Consider the following 21,676-nt stretch of genomic DNA (forward strand, 5'->3'; position numbering starts at 1 on the left):
GCGACTGTTTTTAAACGAAATCCTATGGATAGCAACCTATGTCCTTCTCAATATGCCCAGTATTTATTCTAGGGAGAAAAATTAACGTTATCATTATAAAAGCTAAAATGTCTTTATTGACAGCAAGAAAAGAGCATTTTTAGAAGATAAAAATTCATTAACTTTTACGTAATCATTTCGTTACCTCTTCTTCCTTTTTAAAAATTATTTGTAATTTTTTATCAGAAACATTTTTTTTTTCAATTACCGAAGCACTGAAATAAAAAGAAAATGAAAAAATCGGATTCATTGCTATCATTTGGATAGCGAACTTATCAAGTGTATCCTAACTTTGGCTTTCCCGCCAGGCAGGCAGTCGCACAACGGAACTTGTTTTACAAGTAAAGAATGGAGCTTGACAACAACTAGCTGGTCTTTTCTTTTGAAATATGAATTTCAAACTTGGATTTTAAAATGTTAGTAAAATTAATTGGTGTAACTTATGAGAAACAGACTTGGGTAAAAAACTTTTCCTTTTTTAAGATTACCACAAACTCAAATTTTTTACTCCAAATATATATAAGCAGAAAAATTTCTTGTGCGAATATTTTCCTGAAATTGTGACTTGCCCTTTTCAAAATTTATTTTAAGAATTTTTATCATAAACATATCTTTTGAATGATTCTATTACTGAAATGGGAAAATGGTTTTAAAAATTGAGTTCATTATTATTAATATTAGTGTGAAGTTCTCAAGTTAACTCAAATTTCCTTATTGCCACTTAGCCGGTTGTCCCAGAAATAAATTAGCGATACAGTACGGAATGATGCTCGAATACAACTAGCTGATCTCTTGCAAATTGAATTTGAAAAATTTTAGTTAAACCCGTGGTGTAATTTCTGAGATGATGATTACCGCGGTGAACAGTTATTGTTTTTAAAGATAACCGCAAACTGAAATTTTATGCTCAAATTATGGATGAAAGTGGAAAATTTTCTTCCGTGATAATTTTCGTCAAAATTGTAAGCTGTCCCCCTCCCCCCAAGATTTATGTCAGATTTTTTTTTAATCATAAATATTTCCGTTGAATAATTCAAATACTGAAAGAAAAATAACATTTTTTAAATCGAAACCATTGTCATTAGTAAGAGTGCAAAGTTAAGAAGTACACTTTAATGTTTTTTAGTTTTCCCCTTAGAACGGACAGTTGCACAAAAGTGTTTGTTTCACTGTAAAGAATGGAGCCCAAATATAACTAGCTGATCCTTTCTTTTCTGGGAAGAGGACTTGCACGAAAAACTCATTGTTTTTTTTTTTTAATTATTTTTTTATTTTTTTAAGAACTCCTCAAACACCAAGCATGTCTATACGCGGGAAGTAAAGGGCAGGGCATTATTCCCCCCCCCCTCGAAATCGATATTTAAGCACAATGTCACTCAGTTGTTTATACTTTACTAGCTGCATTGCCCGGCGTTGCACGGTCTACCTCGAAAACAAAAGTTCCGACAAGTGACGCATGTTCAACAATCAGGTTGAAATAAAAAATAAATTAATTAATTCCCCTTTAAGGTGTAGAAAAGAGCGATTTCATGACTAAAAATTCATACCTGGACCTTAAATCAGATACATGGGATTTTTTTTTTTTAAATCTAAATTTTAATTCTCGAGCATCAAAGGACCTTTTTAAACGTGGAAAATATCGGACATAAACAGTGGGTTTGTATAAGGACCCCCCTCCCGTGGAGTGATTTTGCCTCTCCCCCCCCCCCCCCCCCGCGAGTGGGAAAATAAACCCTATGACAATTCCTGAGCATCAAAAAACCTGCGCCAGATTTGGTAAAGATCCGATAAACTGTCTGGATTTGTATAAGGAAAATCTCCCTATGAGGGGAGGGGATGCCCTCATAGCGTGATGAAAACTATCCTATGTGAATTCTTGAGCATCAAAGAACCTTTGTGCCAAATTTGGCAGAAATCCGACGTAAACTGCGGAATTGTAACAGGAACACACACACGCAAATAAACTTCCAAACTTCCATTATTATTGACTCTGAGGAATAAAAGCTCTGAGATTTTGGTAAAAAAAAGTTTATCTTATGAGCCCGTAAAAGACAGTACAATAGTGCAAATCGTCACAAAAGAAAAAAATTAAACTCATGTGGCTGATTTTGTTTTTGTGACTTAGTGCCTTTTACCTGCCAGATACAGATATACGTATAAAAGCTGAAAAATTCTTGAGCAAAAGTTTTCCTGAAATTGTAAGTTGTCCTTTTCCAAATTTATGTCCGATTTTTTATCAGAAATATTTCTTTTCGAACCACTCAAATGTACTGAAATGAAAAAGAAAAGAAAAAGAAAAATAATAAAATTACGATTTCATTTTTATTGCAGTAAACCCTCTTTCATCCGGACCCTATTAAACCGGACTTTGCATAATCCGGTCAGCCATTTAGATTTACATGTTGTATAAATAAAATGCGAGTTAGCGCAACAGGTTCATTTATGGGAGTCGCATTTTGTATTTTTGTAATGTATTTTTTTCTAATTTATCTCTTATACAGTTTTATATTTCATTCTCTTAAATTCAAAATACAATTTTTACCGTGTGTTTGTTTATGTACATTGGCTCAATTTATAAAATGTTTTGTTTTTTCTTTACTGTCATTGATTCGGACGACCTGCATCCCTCATTAGTCCAGATAAATGAGGTGCTACCGTAGTGCGAAGTCATCAAATGCACTCTAATGTTGGTTTTCCCTCTACGCGGGCAGTCACACAAAGGAATTTGTTTTACAGTACCGAATAGCGCTCGACTGCAACTAGCTGATCTTTGCGTTTCTTCCTCACCTTTTGAAATTAGAATTTGAATATTGGATTTAAAAATGTTAAGTGAAACCAAATGGTATAATTTCTGAGAAGCAAACTTGCGCGAAGAGCTATTATTTATTATTATTTTTAAATTTATTTATTTATTTATTTATTTATTTTAGTTCGTATTTTTCTTTATATTTCTAATGTTATTTTGCCTCTGATCGGTTTTTAAAATAAAGTATGTTGAATCACTTATTTTTAGTCTTTTATTTATTTATATTGTTTATTTCGTTTTCCCAATCATCATATTTTTATGCTTAAATTCAAGTATCGGTATAATTTGACAAAGGACGCTGCATAGGGTAAGTGCGCCAAATAAGGCCAACCTAAGATTCATGGCCTAGTATCTCGCTCTTTAATGATTCAATTAGCTCCAAATTTTTCACTTTTATCACATGACTCATAAAAGATAAGAAAAGAATATCCATGTGAAAATTTAAGTTTCAATCATATTAATTAGCAGTTTTAACAAAGAAAGTTGATTGGTCTTACTAGGAACACATGTCTCTAATAAGTCCAACTTTGAAAAAAGATGCTTAAAAGTACTATCTAAACAAAAAATAAATTAAAAAATCCTTTATCGTCAAACATATTCACCATATTTGAAAAACTCGAAAACGTTATCGAAAATTCCATATTTGCTAACTGGAAAGGGGAAAGATCAATCCTGACATTCGGGGCACCGATAAGTCGTTATTTTCCGTTTTTAGTCACTCATGCGCACAATTCGTGCACGTATGTGCAGCATATGCAGTACAAAGTCATCTCCTCCACCCGATCTTTCGGTATCTTAACAAGGAGACCTAAGTTCTAAGAATGCCTGTAATGATCTAATCGGACTACAGTCTACTTATCTAGGGTTATCAAATCAAAAGCAAAAATAACTGTAAACAGCGACATTTTTCTTTTCGAAAATGCGTAAACTACAAAAATTAGGTTTTCTAGATATAATTAAAAGCAGGGAAACTTCCCGATGCACTTGCATGTTTTTTTTTTTTTTTTTCAGAACATACTATTTTCATTTGATTGTTAACAATTTAAATTGGTTATTTTATTCCTAAAATTCAGTGCAACGTGTTCTTGATTAATCTAGTGTAAAATAACAACAACAAAAAAGAGGAGTTTTTAAAGAAATTCTGGTATTTATTATCCATCTAAGTTGAAAAACTTGGATTTTATGACCACTTTACCCCACCAAGCCCTACTTAATATTAAATATATTAAAAGAAACCTCCTGAAACATCTACCGCTATTTCCAGACGACATTAAAATAGAGGCCAGAATATCTCAGAAAATAAATTTTTAAATGCTTGGGCAGACAATCTCCTTTAATTCAGCTTTATTGTTACGAGTTGGATTATCAATCTTGCTTTCGACCGCACCCCACACGCAATATAGTATAAGTAATATAGTGTATGCGGCCATCGAATGTGTCAGAAGAAAACATATCGCTTACTTCTTTCAAGAACATCATATCTAAAAAAACGCGATTTTTCCGGAGAGCGGTTTTAAAAATTAAAATTAAGCTATCATATAGCAAAACTATATTTCAAGTCACTGATTGAACTTTTTCTTACGCATAAGGTTTTTTTCAAGAAAATCTGGTGTTTCCTCTCTTTTTCACACTGTAAAAAAAAATCCGGAAACGTTTCTGAGTATATCGGGCAGCTGCGGTTCATGACATTTTCAGAAATGTTTCTGAGTATTTCAGAATTCTCTTTCTGCAATTTCCAGCAACGTTTCTGAGTATTTTGGAATCCTCTTTCTATTATTTCCAGAAACGTTTCTGAGTATTCTTTCTGCAATTTTCTAAAACGTTTCTGAACAGATTGTGCAGATGTGGTTCGTGAGATTTTCAAAAATGTTTCCGAGTAAAACGGAATCCTCTCCGTATTTTTCAAAAACATCTTCGAATATTTCGGAATCCTTTTTCTGTTTTTTTTTTTTTTTTTTTAATATCTTAACCAATGACAATTTTAATTGTTTCTTTCAAATCTAACAGCAACAAAGCTGTGAAACATGTGATCATGAAATCACTCTGTTTTATTTTTTAATTATATATTAATTTATTTTATGCAGTTATCTTGGAAACATCCTGTACAGTTTTGATTTTCGAATGCCAAATCATTTTCATTATTTAATACTTGAAGAACCAATTAAAAATAATATATTAATCATTACCAATTAAGCTTCATTCAATAAGCATTCATATAATTCACAACGGGTAGCTATTGAAATTCTAATGACAGCGTGATTAACAAATGCCAACTTTCAATTTATTGAAATTAAATTCGTAAAAAAGTGTTACAAAAAAAAAATCAAAAGAAAGGAAACTTTGCATATTAGCATTACCATGTCTACAGACAACTTTAAAATCATTTGACCGTAGCTTGTCTCTAATTCATTAAATTTGAAGTGATAATTGAGTAAAATTTGAGTTTACAAAAAATTAAATGTTCTTAGGTTTCATTCAAAGGTGTAATTTCACTTAGCTTCCAATCAAGTTTCGTGGAATAGAAAATTTTTAATTGATGATTGGGACATACCAAATATTTTTGTTCAATTAAATGATTGAACAAAAATATTTGGTACTATGGATTATCAAACCATGGGATAAAACAGGTACACTGCAACTCAAATAAGTTGCATTAATAAGGCTTCCATGAATCAATTTATAACAGAAATTCATACAAATTTAACTAATTTAAATCGCGGGAAGTTATTGCTAATGTCAATATTTTTAGAGATAACAGCATTTAAAAAAGACGGAAACGCTAGGTTTCTCATGACGAAATATGTAAATGTTCCTAATTTCGTTTGGGGTGCAGGAAAGTTAATTTCCGAAAATGGGATTGTTCGTTAAGCAGTCATAACACAGTTCTTTACAGAAAAAACACGCTTTTTTTTTTTTTGAACAAAAAATCTATTTACACAGTTTACAAGAGAATGAACATACTCAACTTTAAAGATGAGCTAACAAATCTGAGAATTTGCCTATTAAAACATTTAGTTCACAGTTTTTGATGCAGAAATGTTCAATTAAATATACTTTAATAAATTACTAATGCTAAACAGGGATTGACACATAAAAACAGCAAACACAATGACACTTATTTTGAAAAGAATAAAATCAGACACACTTGCACTTAAAATATGTGTGTATGTAATTTAAAATATATTTTGAATCTTATGAGTTAATAACAAAAAATAATATAAGTGAAAATAGGTTTAACGTGGTTGTAAGAACTTAATCACTTTAAAATAATAAAGAATTGCAAACACTTACTCAGTCTGAAACTTACTCTTGTACTCGTTTAATTTGTCGATATGAACAACCAAAAAGACTATTCTTATGACAGAATAAAATTCTGCCGCTAACAATGATCCATTTGGTAAAGATCATTATACTAGTCATGCGACGTAACAACTAGGTGCTATTTCCAATGTCTTTCTGCTTGAATCTTGACAGTCACTAAATACCCTTAGTTTTTAATTTCAATGCATCTAACTTCTCGTGATACAAGTATATTAGTGATATTCTTCAAGAATTCGTTCTCCAGTTGCAGTCAACAATTTTGGAACATGTTCTGCTGGAAGTGATTCCCTCCTTTACTGCAAAAAAAGTATTGTTGCTAAACACCTGCTGCAGCTTATAAATTAAAAAAAAAAAGTATTACTCAAATGTAACTCTTTATAACATGGCTGCAAGTCGGATGGTGATAGCTCTGAAATTTGCATGAAGCTGTGACATTTACAAATATTTCTGTATCGATGATATAGCACTTTTTTTTTTCAAATGTATTACATTCAGAATAAATTGTATCTGTTTGTCAAATTTCATGTTGGAAAATTTTTTTACGACTGCAGTTTTTCTTTTGTGAAGGTATAACAAAGAGCAATGTTAATAATTAACAGATTTTACCAAGGTTTCATTATTTTAAAGAGGGGTAATGCAGCTTATAATTTAAACCTAAGACTTCGATATTTAAATTTGTTCTACTCTTGTTCTACTTCATCATCTAATTTCTCTTTTTAGTTCCATTTTGAACTAACTTTGATAATTATGCTAGGTTTTTTAAAATTATTTTATTTATTTTTTATCGTCCGCTCTTTTTAGCTTCTACTTTGTTTTACTTTTTGTATTTTTCATGTTTTATTTTTTTCCTTAATTATCCCGCCTCCTTTTTTGCCTTTCTGCAGCAATGCATTTGTGCAATTTGTTTGAGGTTTATTACCGAAAAGGGAAATGTGACTGATGTTACTGTGACTGATGTTACATATTTTAAATAAGTTTTAAATAATTAAATTCAACTATTTCCAAATATTTAAGGGATTGATATTAAAGGATATCATCATAAATGGAAAGAATATGACTTTTTATTAACTTGGGTTTGTTTTTGTTTAAGCAATGCAAACTTTTATACAATTTTGTGACTGATGTTACATTAGAGTATGAGGTCTAGTTTTAAAAGAAATGTTAAGAGACAATTATAACAGTTTAAAGTTTTTTTGTTAGTCTAATCTCTTTGTGTGTAAACAAAATTTCAATAAAAAATAAGATTGTAGACATACCAATTAATTTCATAAGTGAAAAAAAGGATTAACGTTTAGAGCCGTTCATACAACGACACATGGGCATTGAGTAGTGTTGTTCAAATTTGCCTATAAAACTTACAAAAAAAATGTATTTATAACTTTTTTTTTCATAGGTTTATAAAAATGCAGTCTTTTTCTCCTCATATGAAAGAAAAAAATTACTGATACAATGAAGTTTTTTTTTACTGTGATGTATCTAGTTTCATGGAATTGCCCATATATGTTGCTAGAGTTTTTTTTTACGTGTCTAAAGCTGCTTGGAAATCGGAAATACTCCTCAAAAGTTTTGTCAAAAATATTTTCACGCTTTTTGCTTTGAATAAAAATTTAGCATCAGGGAAAAGGGGTCGAAAGAAGGAGTTGAATTTGCAAAAAATATTTCGCATATAATTTTATTTAATCCTTTAAAATTATTTGTCAACATTTCTAAATATAAAAATTCAAAATAGTGTTCAACTTTCCCTTCAATGTCCATTCCATTCTGTCCTTATGAAGTTTTTTATTGAATTAATCATTTTTATTCATAGATGTAGTATTAACAAGCTGCACAATGAGAAACCGGTTCCATGGGCAAACGAAATCACCCAGTAAACGAGCAAGCATCTGGAAAAACTATTAAAAAAAGAAAATCCTGAGTGAAAGTCAGATAAGAAAATGCTTACTGTAAAATTTTCAAAACAAACAACTGCAAATTTCAACCGCCGAGCTCCGGATGTCTTTCTTTAATGTAATTTTGCCCGTTTACTTTCGATATTCAAAAAATCTTCCCGCGTTCAATGGAGGTTGACGCTACAAATAGTCAAGGGGCTACGGGGGAAAAAACTGCATTTTGTGAAAAAATTATGAAATTTGGCACGTTAGTAGACATTGTATAAACAAACATTTTAGGAAGGGGAGACATTCCAAAATCCCCTCCCCCTAGTGGCCATTTTGCATCCAAAAACAAAAATGGCGATTCTTTTGCAATTTTTAATATAGTTTTTTCAATCATTGGTTGAAACATTGCATAGATGTTTATTATATTTTCTGTTGTGTGTGTTTAAAGCTTTATCAAACGTCTAATTTCAAAAATAACCTCAAATCGATATCTTTAAACTGAATTTGCTGAAATTAATCCCCCCCCCCCATAAAATAATTACTGGTTTCTGAATTTAAAGGTACATTAAATTAGTGTTATATCAAAGTAGGGTTCATTAAAAATTCTTGAACGTCTTACCTCTGAAGTATTATGGCACAAACCACATTTTCGACAATTTGTTGCTTTTCTGTGTATTTTTGAAATGCGTCAAGGACTTTTCAGACATCTTGTATATTTGTAAGGTAATTCTTAAGTAAGGTTTTTCTAACATCATCTTATCTTTTTCTTTAAACCGTTTTAAGTTATTTTGTTTCTTCTTTAGGCACAGGTGATGGAGCAGAAGCTTGCCGAACTCAAAAGTGAAGGTTCAGGAACAGTAATCCCTTGTTGTAACAAGACTTTCAATATCCAGCACAGTCAAGAGTGCAACCGTAAAAACTGCTTAATATCAACTTTAGAGCAACAAGTAGAAGAACAGGTAAGTCCTTATGCATGTTTCATTTTCTAACTGTTATGATTAAAAGATTTACTTTTTTCAAAATATAATTATTTATTGCTATTAGAATTCTGAAAATGAAACCAGGTTTACTGATACATTCTTTATTTTTACGTCATTAAATTACGACAATGCTTTAACAAAGTGTAGGAAATGCTACATGTAAGCGTGTGTTAACTAAAATTACGCAAATGACCTTCTAGTTGTAAAATATTTTGGTAAAAGGTTTATTTCACAGTATTTTATCCAAATGCAGAATCCGCAACATGACGCATTTTTCCTGTATCTATTTAATTTACTGTTTGATTAGCATGTCATTTTATTTTGAATTTGTGTAGGGCAAACTCAAAATAATGTGCCAACCAAACAGTAAATTAAATAGCTATGGCAAAAAAGTGCCATGTTCAGGACTCTACATTTGGACAAAATACTGTGAAATGGCCCATTACCTAATTTAGAGTCAAATCATACCTTTAATTATAATATGTATAGCTAGGTTAGCGTAGACGAGGATTGTTAACATTTATGAATCGCAACTTTACTTGTCCAGATGTTTCTGAAAAAAGTTTGATTCGTTTTTTATGAAGTGTGAAAAAAAGTAAAAATTTAAGCAATTTTATCCACATTCCAAAGTTTTCTCCCAGTGGGAGAAATTTAGGTTTAGTTTTTTGATGAGGAAATGAAATATATTTCCGATTTCCCCTGCTTTAAACTTGATAAAACCTAGCAAATGATTGCTATGACTTTTAAGCGTAACTTTATACGTAGTTGCATTTTTATTTTGTGCATTAAAAGTGGTACTAGCACATGGATGCAAGTTTCTTTATGATAACTCAATTACTATCATCCATGCTTGCAACCTTGCAAATAAGATAAACTTTTGGATGCATGTAATCCGTAAAACGTATGATGAGCACTTAATTCAATCGCTTGTAACTTTTTCTTAAGGATATATAAAGCGATACAATAAGAGTGAATTTTTGTTTAACTTAAGGGACTTAAAATGAAAATTTTGATTCCAAACTTTTTCATACTTGCATCTTACCTTTAAAAATATTAAGTTTATTCTCATATTTAGGACGACTTTTTATGCTGACAATGAAAAAAAAAAAAAAGGAATTGGAAAACATTTCTGCGGTGAAATTAGATTGTTGTTGGTTTTTTGCTTTTAATTGTTTTGAAGCACAGAAGTAGCGCAATATTAATTGAAAGGCCAATGTAGCTAGCGATTACTTCATTATTACAACAATTACTTCATTATAAGTATTACAATTTTTTTCTCTTGTTTTTGTCTTTTTAGAAAAGGTTGCGGGTTTTTGATGCCAAACAGGTAGAAGATAAAGCTTGCAAAATTAAAGAGTGGGTAACAAACAAGTTAAAAGAGGTTAGTTGTTTTATTTTCTTAAAAAAAAAGATTTTAAAGATTTAAAATTTTTACCTTATATATATATATATATATATATATATATATATATATATATATATATATATATATATATATTTTTTTTTTTTTTTTTTTCTCTTTCAAGTTTCTAAAATTTATCATAATTTATTTTTCAACTAGCTATGAATTACAAGCAAAAACTGACAGTACAGTTACGAAATCCAGAGGCTGCAGTTCGGTCCTTGTTATGGACTCCTCAGTTTGAAATTGTCATTAACCAAGCTGGGGTAGATATCCTCTAACTGATGCTTAGAGTGCCTTCAAACTGGCTGCTAAAATTATTTGTGACACGCCTGAAAGGACACACCAGCGAGCGTCCGCAGTTAATGGTGCGACTCAGCTCTTAAAATGATTCTTTTTTTTTTGTTTAAGCTACCAGTTTGAAGGTAATCTCAGCTTCGATAAGAGGATACCTGCCGCCAGTTCGGTTTTTGATTCTTCCTGAATGATTACTCCATAATAAGGATGAAACTGCAATCTCTGAATGTTATAACCTTAGCCTCGGCTAGAGGGAGATAACTTAACAGCGTTTTGATTAGTGCATGTTTTCTGCCGTGATGTACTTAATGTGAAATAATGATTAATTCTGTTTAAACTATAAAATATGACTCATATCGTAGTTTGCACTATAATTTTGTCTTCACAATTACATGTATGCATTTTAGCTTGAAGAACAAAACCAACTTTTGCGGGAGCAGAATCAGAAATGTAATGTACAGCTAGAATTGTTGAAAGGTCATTTGAATCAGCTATCTCAAATGAATACAAAGACTTGTCAAAAGCAAATAAGGGACAGGGGAAGTACTGAAGTAAGATATATTTAACTACTCATTTTTTCCTGCTTAATAGTTGTATTTCACATTTCCACTACTGGTGGGCATTACTAATATCGCGTTATTGTTTTTTCATTACATTTTTATGTACTTGCTTCTAAACTGATTGATTTATTCATATCAGATTTATTTCTAATTAGAAATAAATCTCTGTTTCAAAAACCTTAGCGACATTGTATACAATATTTAATATTACTAAATATTAACAATTCGTTTAGAGAAATAAATGTTCCTATGATTTCGCTGACTACTTGTATGAGTTTTAACTATAAATGCATCTTAAATAAATGCGTAATTTATTAATTTAACTAAAACTGAACTACAGTTTAAAAGTTCGCAATAATTTAATTTTTTTCTTTGGATCAAATATTAACTTATGCCAAAAATAAGTTTATAATAACCAAAAATAACCTTTGCTATTTTTTGTCTCATTTTCATAATACTCTCTTCATAAATGAAATGTAAAGAATGTAAAGAAATTGGTTTTAAAATGTCCTCCTCTTGGTTACGCATTGATTTCTGTCTTTTACAGTATTTATTTGTGTCTCCTATTTACTTCAAAGCTTCACTGATGTACTATTCTTTATTTTCATTTTTAGAGTGATTCAGGTCCTAGTATGTGTTAGAAAATGTAGTCCATGTTTCATGACTTTCCTTTCTGATTCTAAGTTAAAATGACACTAAGTAAAAAAATGGTTCTAAAAACTTGAACAAAACTGTGCATGTGTAAAATTAACACAACTTTAATGTCTGGTACTGCCCGCTTTATCTCAAAATTTCAAAGAAAAAAAAAAAAAAAAAAAAGCCTATCAACTCGAATGAAGATTATAATACATGTCTTTCTTAAACAAGAAACATTACATTATTGTTGTGATTTGAATACCCTTTAAGGGCTCCTGTGTCAAGGGGGCCCCAAACAATTGCAACATGGTAAATCCGCCAATACATTTCCCCGATTAAAACTATTTTTATTTCCTTTTACAAAAAAGGAAGTATTGTATTCGCGAAAAAAATTTCACTCAAAAATCGACCTTAATTCCCATTTTACTCACCCTCGAATGAATATTGAGTTTTTTTTTTCGACTCGACCACACGTGGATAAGTGCCTAAGAACGTATAGACACGCGAAATATCCATATTGATGATTCCCGAGTTAATTACAGCGAATTTTCTCGTGACGTCCGTATGTACGTATGTATGTGTGTATATCTCGCATAACTCAAAAACGGTATGTCCTAGAAAGTTGAAATTTGGTACGTAGACTCCTAGTGCGGTCTAGTTGTGCACCTTCTCTTTTGGTTGCATTCGAATGTTCTTAAGGGGGTCTTTTGCCCCTTTTTGGGGGGAAATCGTTGTTAATTTCGATGTAAACTCAAGTGGTGATATAATTTGTCGGACACTTGGCGATATATCGCCATTTTGGTCGCCAAGTTTTTGTCACCAACTTGGCGACAAATTTGGCGATTTTTTTAAAATTTAAATTGGCCACTGTTGATGATATTTAAAGAGTAAACTATTGAATCACATTAAAATTGCCAGTAACGGGGAAATGACATCAAATTGGATTAAAAGGAAGTCATGTGATGCACACATCAGCTCGTTATTTACGTTATAATGCAACATAAGTTATTGTACTGTTTTTTCAAATGATGTAAATATTCCAAGGATTTTTTATTCTCGCTTTTTAAGGGCTTTATCCCGTAATTTTTCAATTTTCAGGATTCTTCGCGTGGTAGTTTCGAGGACCATGGAGAATCGGACGACAGCTTACCTCCTCCTGAAGTTCTTGAATACTCAGCACCACCAGTTGCTATGAGGCAGAAATATCTAGATAACTCATTGTGTGGCAATGATGACCATTGCTTTCACTGTTCCTCCCCGCTTCCTCAAGATACAGATCAACGTGCTTCATCTCCCAATTCCCTCTACGCATCTGTTGATTATTCCTCCAAGAAACGTCAGCCTCACACTTGTCAAACTCGAACTGTGCCACCAAGGATTAAGCTAGAAAGAAAAAAATATACTGGTGATGTATGCTTAACGCCATCCACAATCAGCACAACCTCCGAACACAGATACTCTGAAGTGGACTGCCCATCTTGGAATAGAGGTTCGTCAAGAGTTGATTCTGGCTCTGCCGACATTGACACTCCAAATAGTTTCCAAAGTCCTGATTCTCCAGTTGCTGGGTATTCGATTGACGTTGCTAATGATGTGGAAAGCAGAATTGATATAATGAACCAAAGACAATCTTTGCCGCATGCAATCGCTGAGGTAATTAAATGTGTTTGTTCAAATTTAGCTGATAAGTTTGAATTCAAATTATAGTTGCATTTTTGCCTTTTTTCTTCAGTCTACATTAAAACTATGATCTTAAAATAAATTTTTATAATTCAGGGTTTAATTCGTAGTAGTTAAAAGCTTTTTGAATCGTTACTTCTGAAAATTCTGTGCGTATTTTGAAAATAGATTTTATCACTAAAGATTCATAGGGTTTCCCTGAAAGATCTGTGTACAACTTAAACTTTTTTCCCAAAAAAAAAAAAAAAGAATAAAATTAAAAACAAAAATTTGACAAACATTAGTAGAGCAATTCAAAATAGGCTTTCTATATTCTCTATTTAGTTAGATCGCGAACATATAAGCAATGATTTATTGAAAATAGCGCCTCCCGAGCAGAAAGCGCAATTTATCGTGTTCTTCATTGAGACAAAATTCATTATTCGCGCAACAAAATTATCGAACTAGTATGAAGTAACCTCAGAGGAAGTATTCTCATAGAAACCTGTAATGCAGTGGGAAGGTAAAGTACAGTATCTGCAAAATTTTCTTTTTCTTTTTTTTTTCCTTTTTTTTTTTTTATCTATTTTACTTTAGCGTTGTTGTACCAGCTTGCTTATTTGATTTCCGCTGAAAATACAGCACGAAAGAAGGCTCTAAGTTCCAATATTTCCCTATTGTTTGTATGAAATTCAAAGCGCGTTTCTTCAAATATCTCAAAAATTCATTCCTGCAGATACTGCTCCACGGCAGTATAAATCTCTTTCGGAATCGCAAGAAAAGTTCCGTGAAGACAAGTCTTTTTTTTTTTTTGTTCGTCTTGTGTCTGACAGAGTTTCGCGATTACCCTTGATGCGATAGTTCCTAGGCGATCATAGTTATATATGTCGACCTGAGTTAGACAAAACATTTATCCCAAGAAAAGGGCATAAATAGCATTCTAAAGCTCTGTTGAAATTCGGCGGCGCGACGGAATGCCATGTGATAGTCTGACAAAAACCTGTTTCTTACTGATGACTGAAATAGCAACCCTAAACAAACCCTGAGATACATAAACTCATCTTGTTCAAGAATTTTTGAGGTATCGCAAATTTACGATAATTGTCAATCATCAAAATGGTTCTTACTTTTCTATGCAGATGTGTGTAAAAACTCTTGTTGTAGACCCGTTTCTTTTCTTCTTTTTTTTTTAAGTTTGAAATTGTACGGATTTATTTAGCACACCTTGGATTGTTAAAAATATAAGTTGATATCCAGATGACCGCCGATAGGAGCTGCAGCTGATTAGTTTTTGGCATCAATCCTTCAAGGTGGTGAGACATTAAAACTTCTGCTAGATTAGCACAAAACATGTCTGTTTTATATCAAGAAGTTATGCAAGGAGTAAAACGAAAGTTGGTTCACAAACCAGACTCATAGGAACTGGTGTAAATTCGATCTTTATCCATCAATATCTTCAGTCAGTCGGCTGGAAGCGTAGTGGTTACACTGTAAAAAAAATCCGTAAAATTTACAGAAAAAAACTGTCAGCCAGGACGCCAGTTTTCTTCCGTTTATTTTACAGAAATCTTCCGTATTTTTATTATTTATTCAAGCTGATTTATTATTTTATGAAGATTAAAAAATGAAACTATACTTTCTATATCCATTTCAATATTTACTATACTACTACGAAATACATGTATACAAAGGTAAATTTCCGAATATGCCTCTGTAACAGATGACAAAAAAACATAATAGTAAAATATTGATTAGAATGCAATGAAACGGAAGTTGCAAACGATTTAAGACTTACTCGCTTTAAATAAATATAAGATCAAAAACTCGAGCACGAGAACGAAAATCCAAACACGCGGGCGAAATTTCGAAGATTCGAAGAAAAACAAAGTATAACCGGTTACAGATTCAAAAAAACAGAGAAATCCTGTATTTTATTACGAACAGTTTTTTTCTGTAAAAAATACGGATAACTTCTTCAAAATTTACAGTTTTTTTTTACAGTGTAGGCGTTGGCCTCGTATACATTTGATTGCGGGCTCTAGATCGACGGATTAAGTGGGAAGTTGGTAGATTTTCCAGATGCAGATAATCGACAGCCTCCATATTGCATGGTATACAGCATGTTAAAAATACCTTGAGTGCTTATTTTGCTCAGGCACTTGCGGCCAAATCAAACACCCAGTGCAATTTCGCGTCGCGAAAGACAGGTACCCAAACATCTGGCGGGAAACTGCGTCAGAATTGTTTGTTCCATTGATATCTGCACCTTAATGGTGGCATATGAAAAATAATTGCATGCCACATGAAGGTCTGCCCAAGACTAAGGCATCTTCAGCTGCCCCATTGAAAAGAAAAACAAAATACCTTCAAACAAACGTTTTGTTATCCGAATGAAATATGGTGTAGAATATTTTTGGAGTGAATCGCTTCAAAGAGGTGGGATCATCGAACGTTTACATCATTAGAACTTGATTGCTGTACTTGGCACAAAAAAAGAGTCAAGAAATCAAACAAAAGTTCGTTGATGAATATAACCGAACGTTATTGCAGCACAAATTGCAAAAATGTTGCAGACTCTGTTTTAGGGTTATGAGGAACCTTTTGATTAATGCATTAAGTAGTTAACTTAGGATGTAAGTAATCCAAGCCAAGGCACTGTAATAATTTTAAAAATTGTTCTATAATAAAGCTGGTTTTCTCAGTGATAAATATTACCTTTTTAAAACATTTTTGCAAGCATTCTACTGTTTGCAAAACTTTATATTTTTTATAGTTCTTTTTTCAAGTTATTAGCAAATATAAAGTTGTATTATAATTTTACAACTGCTTCTTACTTCATTTTTTCAGAGTCATATCTGTCCAAATTTACAAGCATTATGTACAGAAGAGGGATGCGATGTCCAAAGCCAAGGTGTTTTGCCTAGAAGTGGAAATGTGCATGGCAACCGACCTTTGACCGCTCCAAATTCTCTTGCTTCTGGTGTAGATGAAGTGGGACATTTTGAATGTGTTAATCACAAAAATGTGCCAGATAAAACACTTTTGGCTTTGGAGGACTTGGCATGTACCTTAAATGCTTACAAAGACAATGTTTTCTATGACGATGAACTTCATGATTATGCTGAAATTTATACACCAAACAAAGAATGTCCAGATTTATATCCAGAGATGGAAAGATGTGAATTGATTCATTCCGAGGATGTTGTAACAAATTCTGGAAAACCTCCAACACCACCCTTACATCGGTTTCCTTCTTGGGTAATTATACTTTATACAGTATAGATCTGCATTTTATGTTCTTCCGTCTCAGTGTTCATTTCTTCTTCGAAAGAGTTTCAATGATTGTTACTCTAAAATAATTTCCAGCTTAAAAGTGACTTTTTTTTTGTTACTGTATTTTGATGTTACTTTTTTCATAATTACAAAAACAAATTTGTGTTCAGCATGTAAAAATGACTGCATTATTTCCATTTATCCCTTTTAGTTTAGTTAAAAATGCAAATGCAAAAGAGGCAACTGCCAACTTAGGCTTCGGACCCAGCTATGGCAATAATAACTTGAAGCATTCAATTTTAGCTTCATATTACATTCAAAAAGCAGGAATTAGTGAGACTGGAGTATATTTTATTTAGAGTGCTCTGGAGTTAATAGATCACTTAAAAAACGATTATTTATGACATTATGTAGTAATATAAAAAATGCAAAACTGACCCCTGTGAAAATAAAGGGCGGTCAAATTGATGAATTGAAAAATAAAATAGGAATAATGCAGGATTTTTTCATCTTGCACTGATAAAGAAAATTCATTTAAAAAAAACTACCTCAGATTTAAACATTTTTTTTTAATTTTAATCTTTATCTAAAAAACTTATTTTTCCTACAACGTTAATACATTTGTACTTGCGCACTTTTGTAGTTTTGAAAAGATTTGGACGATTTTTAACTTGATATCAGGCACTATAGCGCATCCAGAATGAAGTTTGGTCATAACAGTTCTTATATGAATATAAACTTATAAACTGTCATATTAGAATTGGCAGTATGTGTTAGCGCCTACCTACATTCCTTTATAGCTAATGTTGTACCAAATGGGAAAAATACTTGATGAGATAAAGATCAAAATTATAAACAAAGTTATTACTAAATCTTTAATATATATATATATATATATACAGTGGCGCAGCCAGAAAATTTTTCTGGGAGGGGTTTTCAAAATCAAAAATTGTTGCTTTCTTTCCCGTTCATTTACAATGCGTAATCAAGGGCGCCCATATAGGGGGGCGATGGGGAGGGCTCAAGCCCCCTTAGAAATGAGAACTTTCTTGCTTTTAGTGCTTTTTTCTTTGCAAAAATGTATGAAAATTTATTTTCCAGCCATTAATGAATAATATGAGCCAATAATGAATGAGTTATAAAAAATGTCAAATTTTAACATCTTTAATCTGTACTGAAATCGGTTTCCATGGGGACAATATTCTGCTAAACCATGGGGAAAATTTTTGAACCCCCCTTAAAATTTTGCATATGGGCGCCCTTGTGCGTAATTATTCAATATCAAAGAATTTCTACAGATTATTAATTATTCATTCTAAGTAACTTCTTAAAAACAATTAATAATTCGTATTGATGTCACTATGAAACGAAGAAAGTGGGAAAAGCACAGAATATTTATTATTAGTTTTACTTTAATCTTATATTCATTTTTTGTGTGTTTTTCGCGAGATCACTTAAAAGCTCCTCCTAAAATACATTCATGTATCTTTGAATGTCAAATGCTATCTAATAACGGTTTTGATCTTTCGATGAGAATTGGTTAAGAGCCTCAGAAAATCGGGTGCGGTAGGCTTCCTTGCTCTAGATGTCCCTAAAAAGGAATTGTGCAGTGATGGAAGTGCTGAGGGACCATGATACTCTGTAGAGCTTTATTGACACCATTTTAGCTATCTTATACCAGGGGGGACGTGGGTTGCTCATCATGATATACAACTTTTATATGTAAGAATTGAAAAGTAATTTCTGACTGCTTCTCGATCATTAAAGAAGTAAGATATTTTGTTGAAACCTATTCCGCTTGGAAAAGCTCAAGTACTCTGCTTTTTCCCTTGATCTTAATGGAGGAAATTATTTTACGAATGTGCTTGTGTTCTGGGAGGGGTTTTAACCCCAAAACCCCTCCCGTGGCTGCGCCACTGTATATATCTATACATATAATAAAATAAGATGTTTGTGTGTGTGTGTGTGGCGCACATCCCGGGAAAACGGTAAGGCCTAGAAAAATGAAATTTGGCATACAGGTGTAGTTTTTGCTGAAGTTGTGCACCTCGGGCTTCGATTTTTGATATTTTAATTAGAAAAAAGTTATTTAATGTTTTATGTGATTTTCAGCACTTTTTAGTACTTTTAACCTCACATACGCCGAACCAATCGCGTCAGACAAATATTTTTTATACTATAGGGCCGGAAATTTAGTTTTAAATATGATGAACAAAAAAATTTTTTAAATGGAGCAATTTTTGTATTTTTTATAAGTTTTTGAAAAAAAACCTTTATTTTGCATTTTTTTTCTGGGTTTTATATTTTTCTAATATCATTTTGCGAGAAGTATCAACGCCTCATTTCTAAAATTCAAGTTGGTAATAGTAAAAACATTTCGCCCTCTTCAGAAGAAAAAAGTTCTTAAAAATACGCAATATTTTTTTTTACAATTTTTTTAATGCTGAACACATCATGTCTTTCCACGCATCAGTCGAAAAAAGCGTTCTTCAATCTTCTATGGCTCTGACGTCACTACTTGGATTTCGATTCGATATTTACGACGTAATCTTAATCGCAAACAATGTTAATCTTCTTTTTTTTACTATATAGCTTACTTCTAATTTTATGACGTGATGACCACGTTTTTTTCCGGCAGCACTTGCTTTTTTTTTTTTTCCTTTTTTTTTGGTTCATTTAGGGATTGCATTTATTTCTTTTTTCATTCTCCCCCCCCCCCCCCCCAATCTGGACGTTTTGTTGTATCTATATTACGTTACATTTCATAGTTGTGCGCATTTAAGTCACTAAAAACAGCGAGATTTTTTTTTTCTTTGTCACTTACTTTACTTTGTTACTTTTGGCACACTACGGGGAATTTTGGAGATAACTTTTTTTTTTTGCTCTACTTAAATAAAAAAGCGTTTTTTTTGAGTGATCTTTGTTTTTATTAGGAAATTAGCTGGGAGGTTAAAATAAATAGAGATGGATAAGAAATTTTAGAGATAGATCGTAAAGTAGATAGCCGCCGAAGGCGTCAATCTTGGCGTAAAAATGTGAATGGCAAAAAAAAAAAAAAGATAGAGATGGATTGATTAATACTGCTGCCAAATTTATTTAAACAGCCGCCAAAGGCGGCAAACTTGAATTAAAATGGTAAATGACAAGTTAGCCAAACAGCCGCCGCAGGTGGCTGCTTGCATAGAAAGGTGAATGGCGTAAGAAGGCGAACCAGCTGGTCGCCGCAGGCGGCTAGTATATATATATATATATATATATATATATATATATATATATATATATATATATATATATATATATATATATATATATATATATAAACGAAATATATTTGTCAGTGAAAGACTTTATGAACGCCCTGTACAAGCAATTTAGTATAAAAAGCAAGGTTAAAAGTTAGGCAAAATTTCTGAAATTTTTTCCCGCATATCTCGTGAGAGGGGAAAAAAAAAGTCAAAAACCTACCCAGGTAGTGCACACCTTTAAACGGGTATTTTTATTCAGTATTCAGTGTTACTGATTGAGTTTCGTTTTATTTAGTAATCACTGGACTTTGTATACCTAATGAACGTGCTGGGTTTATGCAGACTTTAAATTCTAAAAAAAAAAGGCTGAGAAAAGCGATAAATAAGAAGAAAACGCTAGTTTTCACAGATTTTTGATGAGGACTCAAGAAGCTTAAAATCAAGGAAATACATTTAAAAAGAAAGAATTTCGTCCAAATGAGTGGTTTATCTTTCATTTACATGAGCTCTGAGTTGAAAACTTTCAAATGACACCTTTTTTAAATACACTCATGTTTGTGAAAATTGCAACAGCATGAAGGAAGAGAATAAAATTTATTACACATATTACTCATAGTGCTACAAATAAACGATCAAAATTACAGATCAATCAAATGAAAATAGCAGATGTAAATTAATATCGAATGTAGCTACCCCGCGCAGGTGTGAGAGCCTGCACACGTTTTGGCATCGAATCATAGAGGTGCTGAATGTCACGATTGGGAATAGTATCCCATATGGCTTCTATTTGAAGCCAAAATCCATCCGTACCCACTGCTGGACGAGACAAATGGGCGAGTCTACGACCAACGCAATCTGAGACATACTCAATGGGCGTCATATCCGGAGGACGGGCAGACCAAGGAAGTAGCGTAACCTTTCGTGCACCGAAGAACACTTGTACGTTACGTGCGGCATGTGAACGTACATTTTCTTGCTGAAACACTGCACCAGGAATGCTCTGAAGAAAAGGTAGTACCTCCGGCGCCACAGCGTGCCTGAATTAGCGCTCGAGAATGAGGTTACCCGTAATTCGGAGTAGATGGGATTGCCCTTGATATTCAATAGCACTCCAGATCATGACGCCTGGAGTTATGCCGGTATAATGTCGCCGGTCAGAACCGCCACTGTGGGAGGTGACGTTTTCATGTGTAACGTCTGACGCGTACACGTCCATCTTTATAGTGCAGATTAATTCTGGACTCATCCGCAAAGACGATCTGTTGCTAGTCCACACGCCATTGAGCTTGCTGGTGGGCCCATTGAAGCCGGAAGCAACGATGTTTGAGGGTGAAAGGAGTCTTCCTCTATGGGGGAATCCTTGCATGCAGAAGATGGCGCAGCAGACGTCGACGAACTGTGGTCGCAGCAAATGTGACACCTGTAGCCATACTTCAACATTGTGCTAGCGTACTAGAGGACGCTATACGACCCACCACAGCTAAGCAGGTAAAGTGTTGATGATCTAGTGGCGTGGTTTCAGTTGCGAGGGCTGGTGCGATTCCTTCAGCTAATTTCATCGTCCTCTGTCCATCTTTTACA

The 21,676-nt window shown here is 32.8% G+C and overlaps 1 protein-coding gene across 1 annotated transcript in view; it reads left to right on the forward strand.

The window, feature by feature from the left end:
• The window catches only part of LOC129231828 (uncharacterized protein CG43867-like), a 135,454-nt gene that overhangs the window by 81,001 nt on the left and 32,777 nt on the right, over positions 1-21,676 (forward strand). The window contains exons 3-7 of the mRNA XM_054866208.1: positions 8,847-9,002; positions 10,321-10,404; positions 11,130-11,273; positions 13,017-13,571; positions 16,425-16,835. Coding sequence (XP_054722183.1) covers positions 8,847-9,002; positions 10,321-10,404; positions 11,130-11,273; positions 13,017-13,571; positions 16,425-16,835 — 1,350 coding nt within the window. The remainder of the gene's footprint in view (positions 1-8,846; positions 9,003-10,320; positions 10,405-11,129; positions 11,274-13,016; positions 13,572-16,424; positions 16,836-21,676) is intronic.

This window comes from Uloborus diversus, chromosome 10, assembly GCF_026930045.1.
Source record: "Uloborus diversus isolate 005 chromosome 10, Udiv.v.3.1, whole genome shotgun sequence".
Lineage (NCBI taxonomy): Eukaryota > Metazoa > Arthropoda > Arachnida > Araneae > Uloboridae > Uloborus > Uloborus diversus.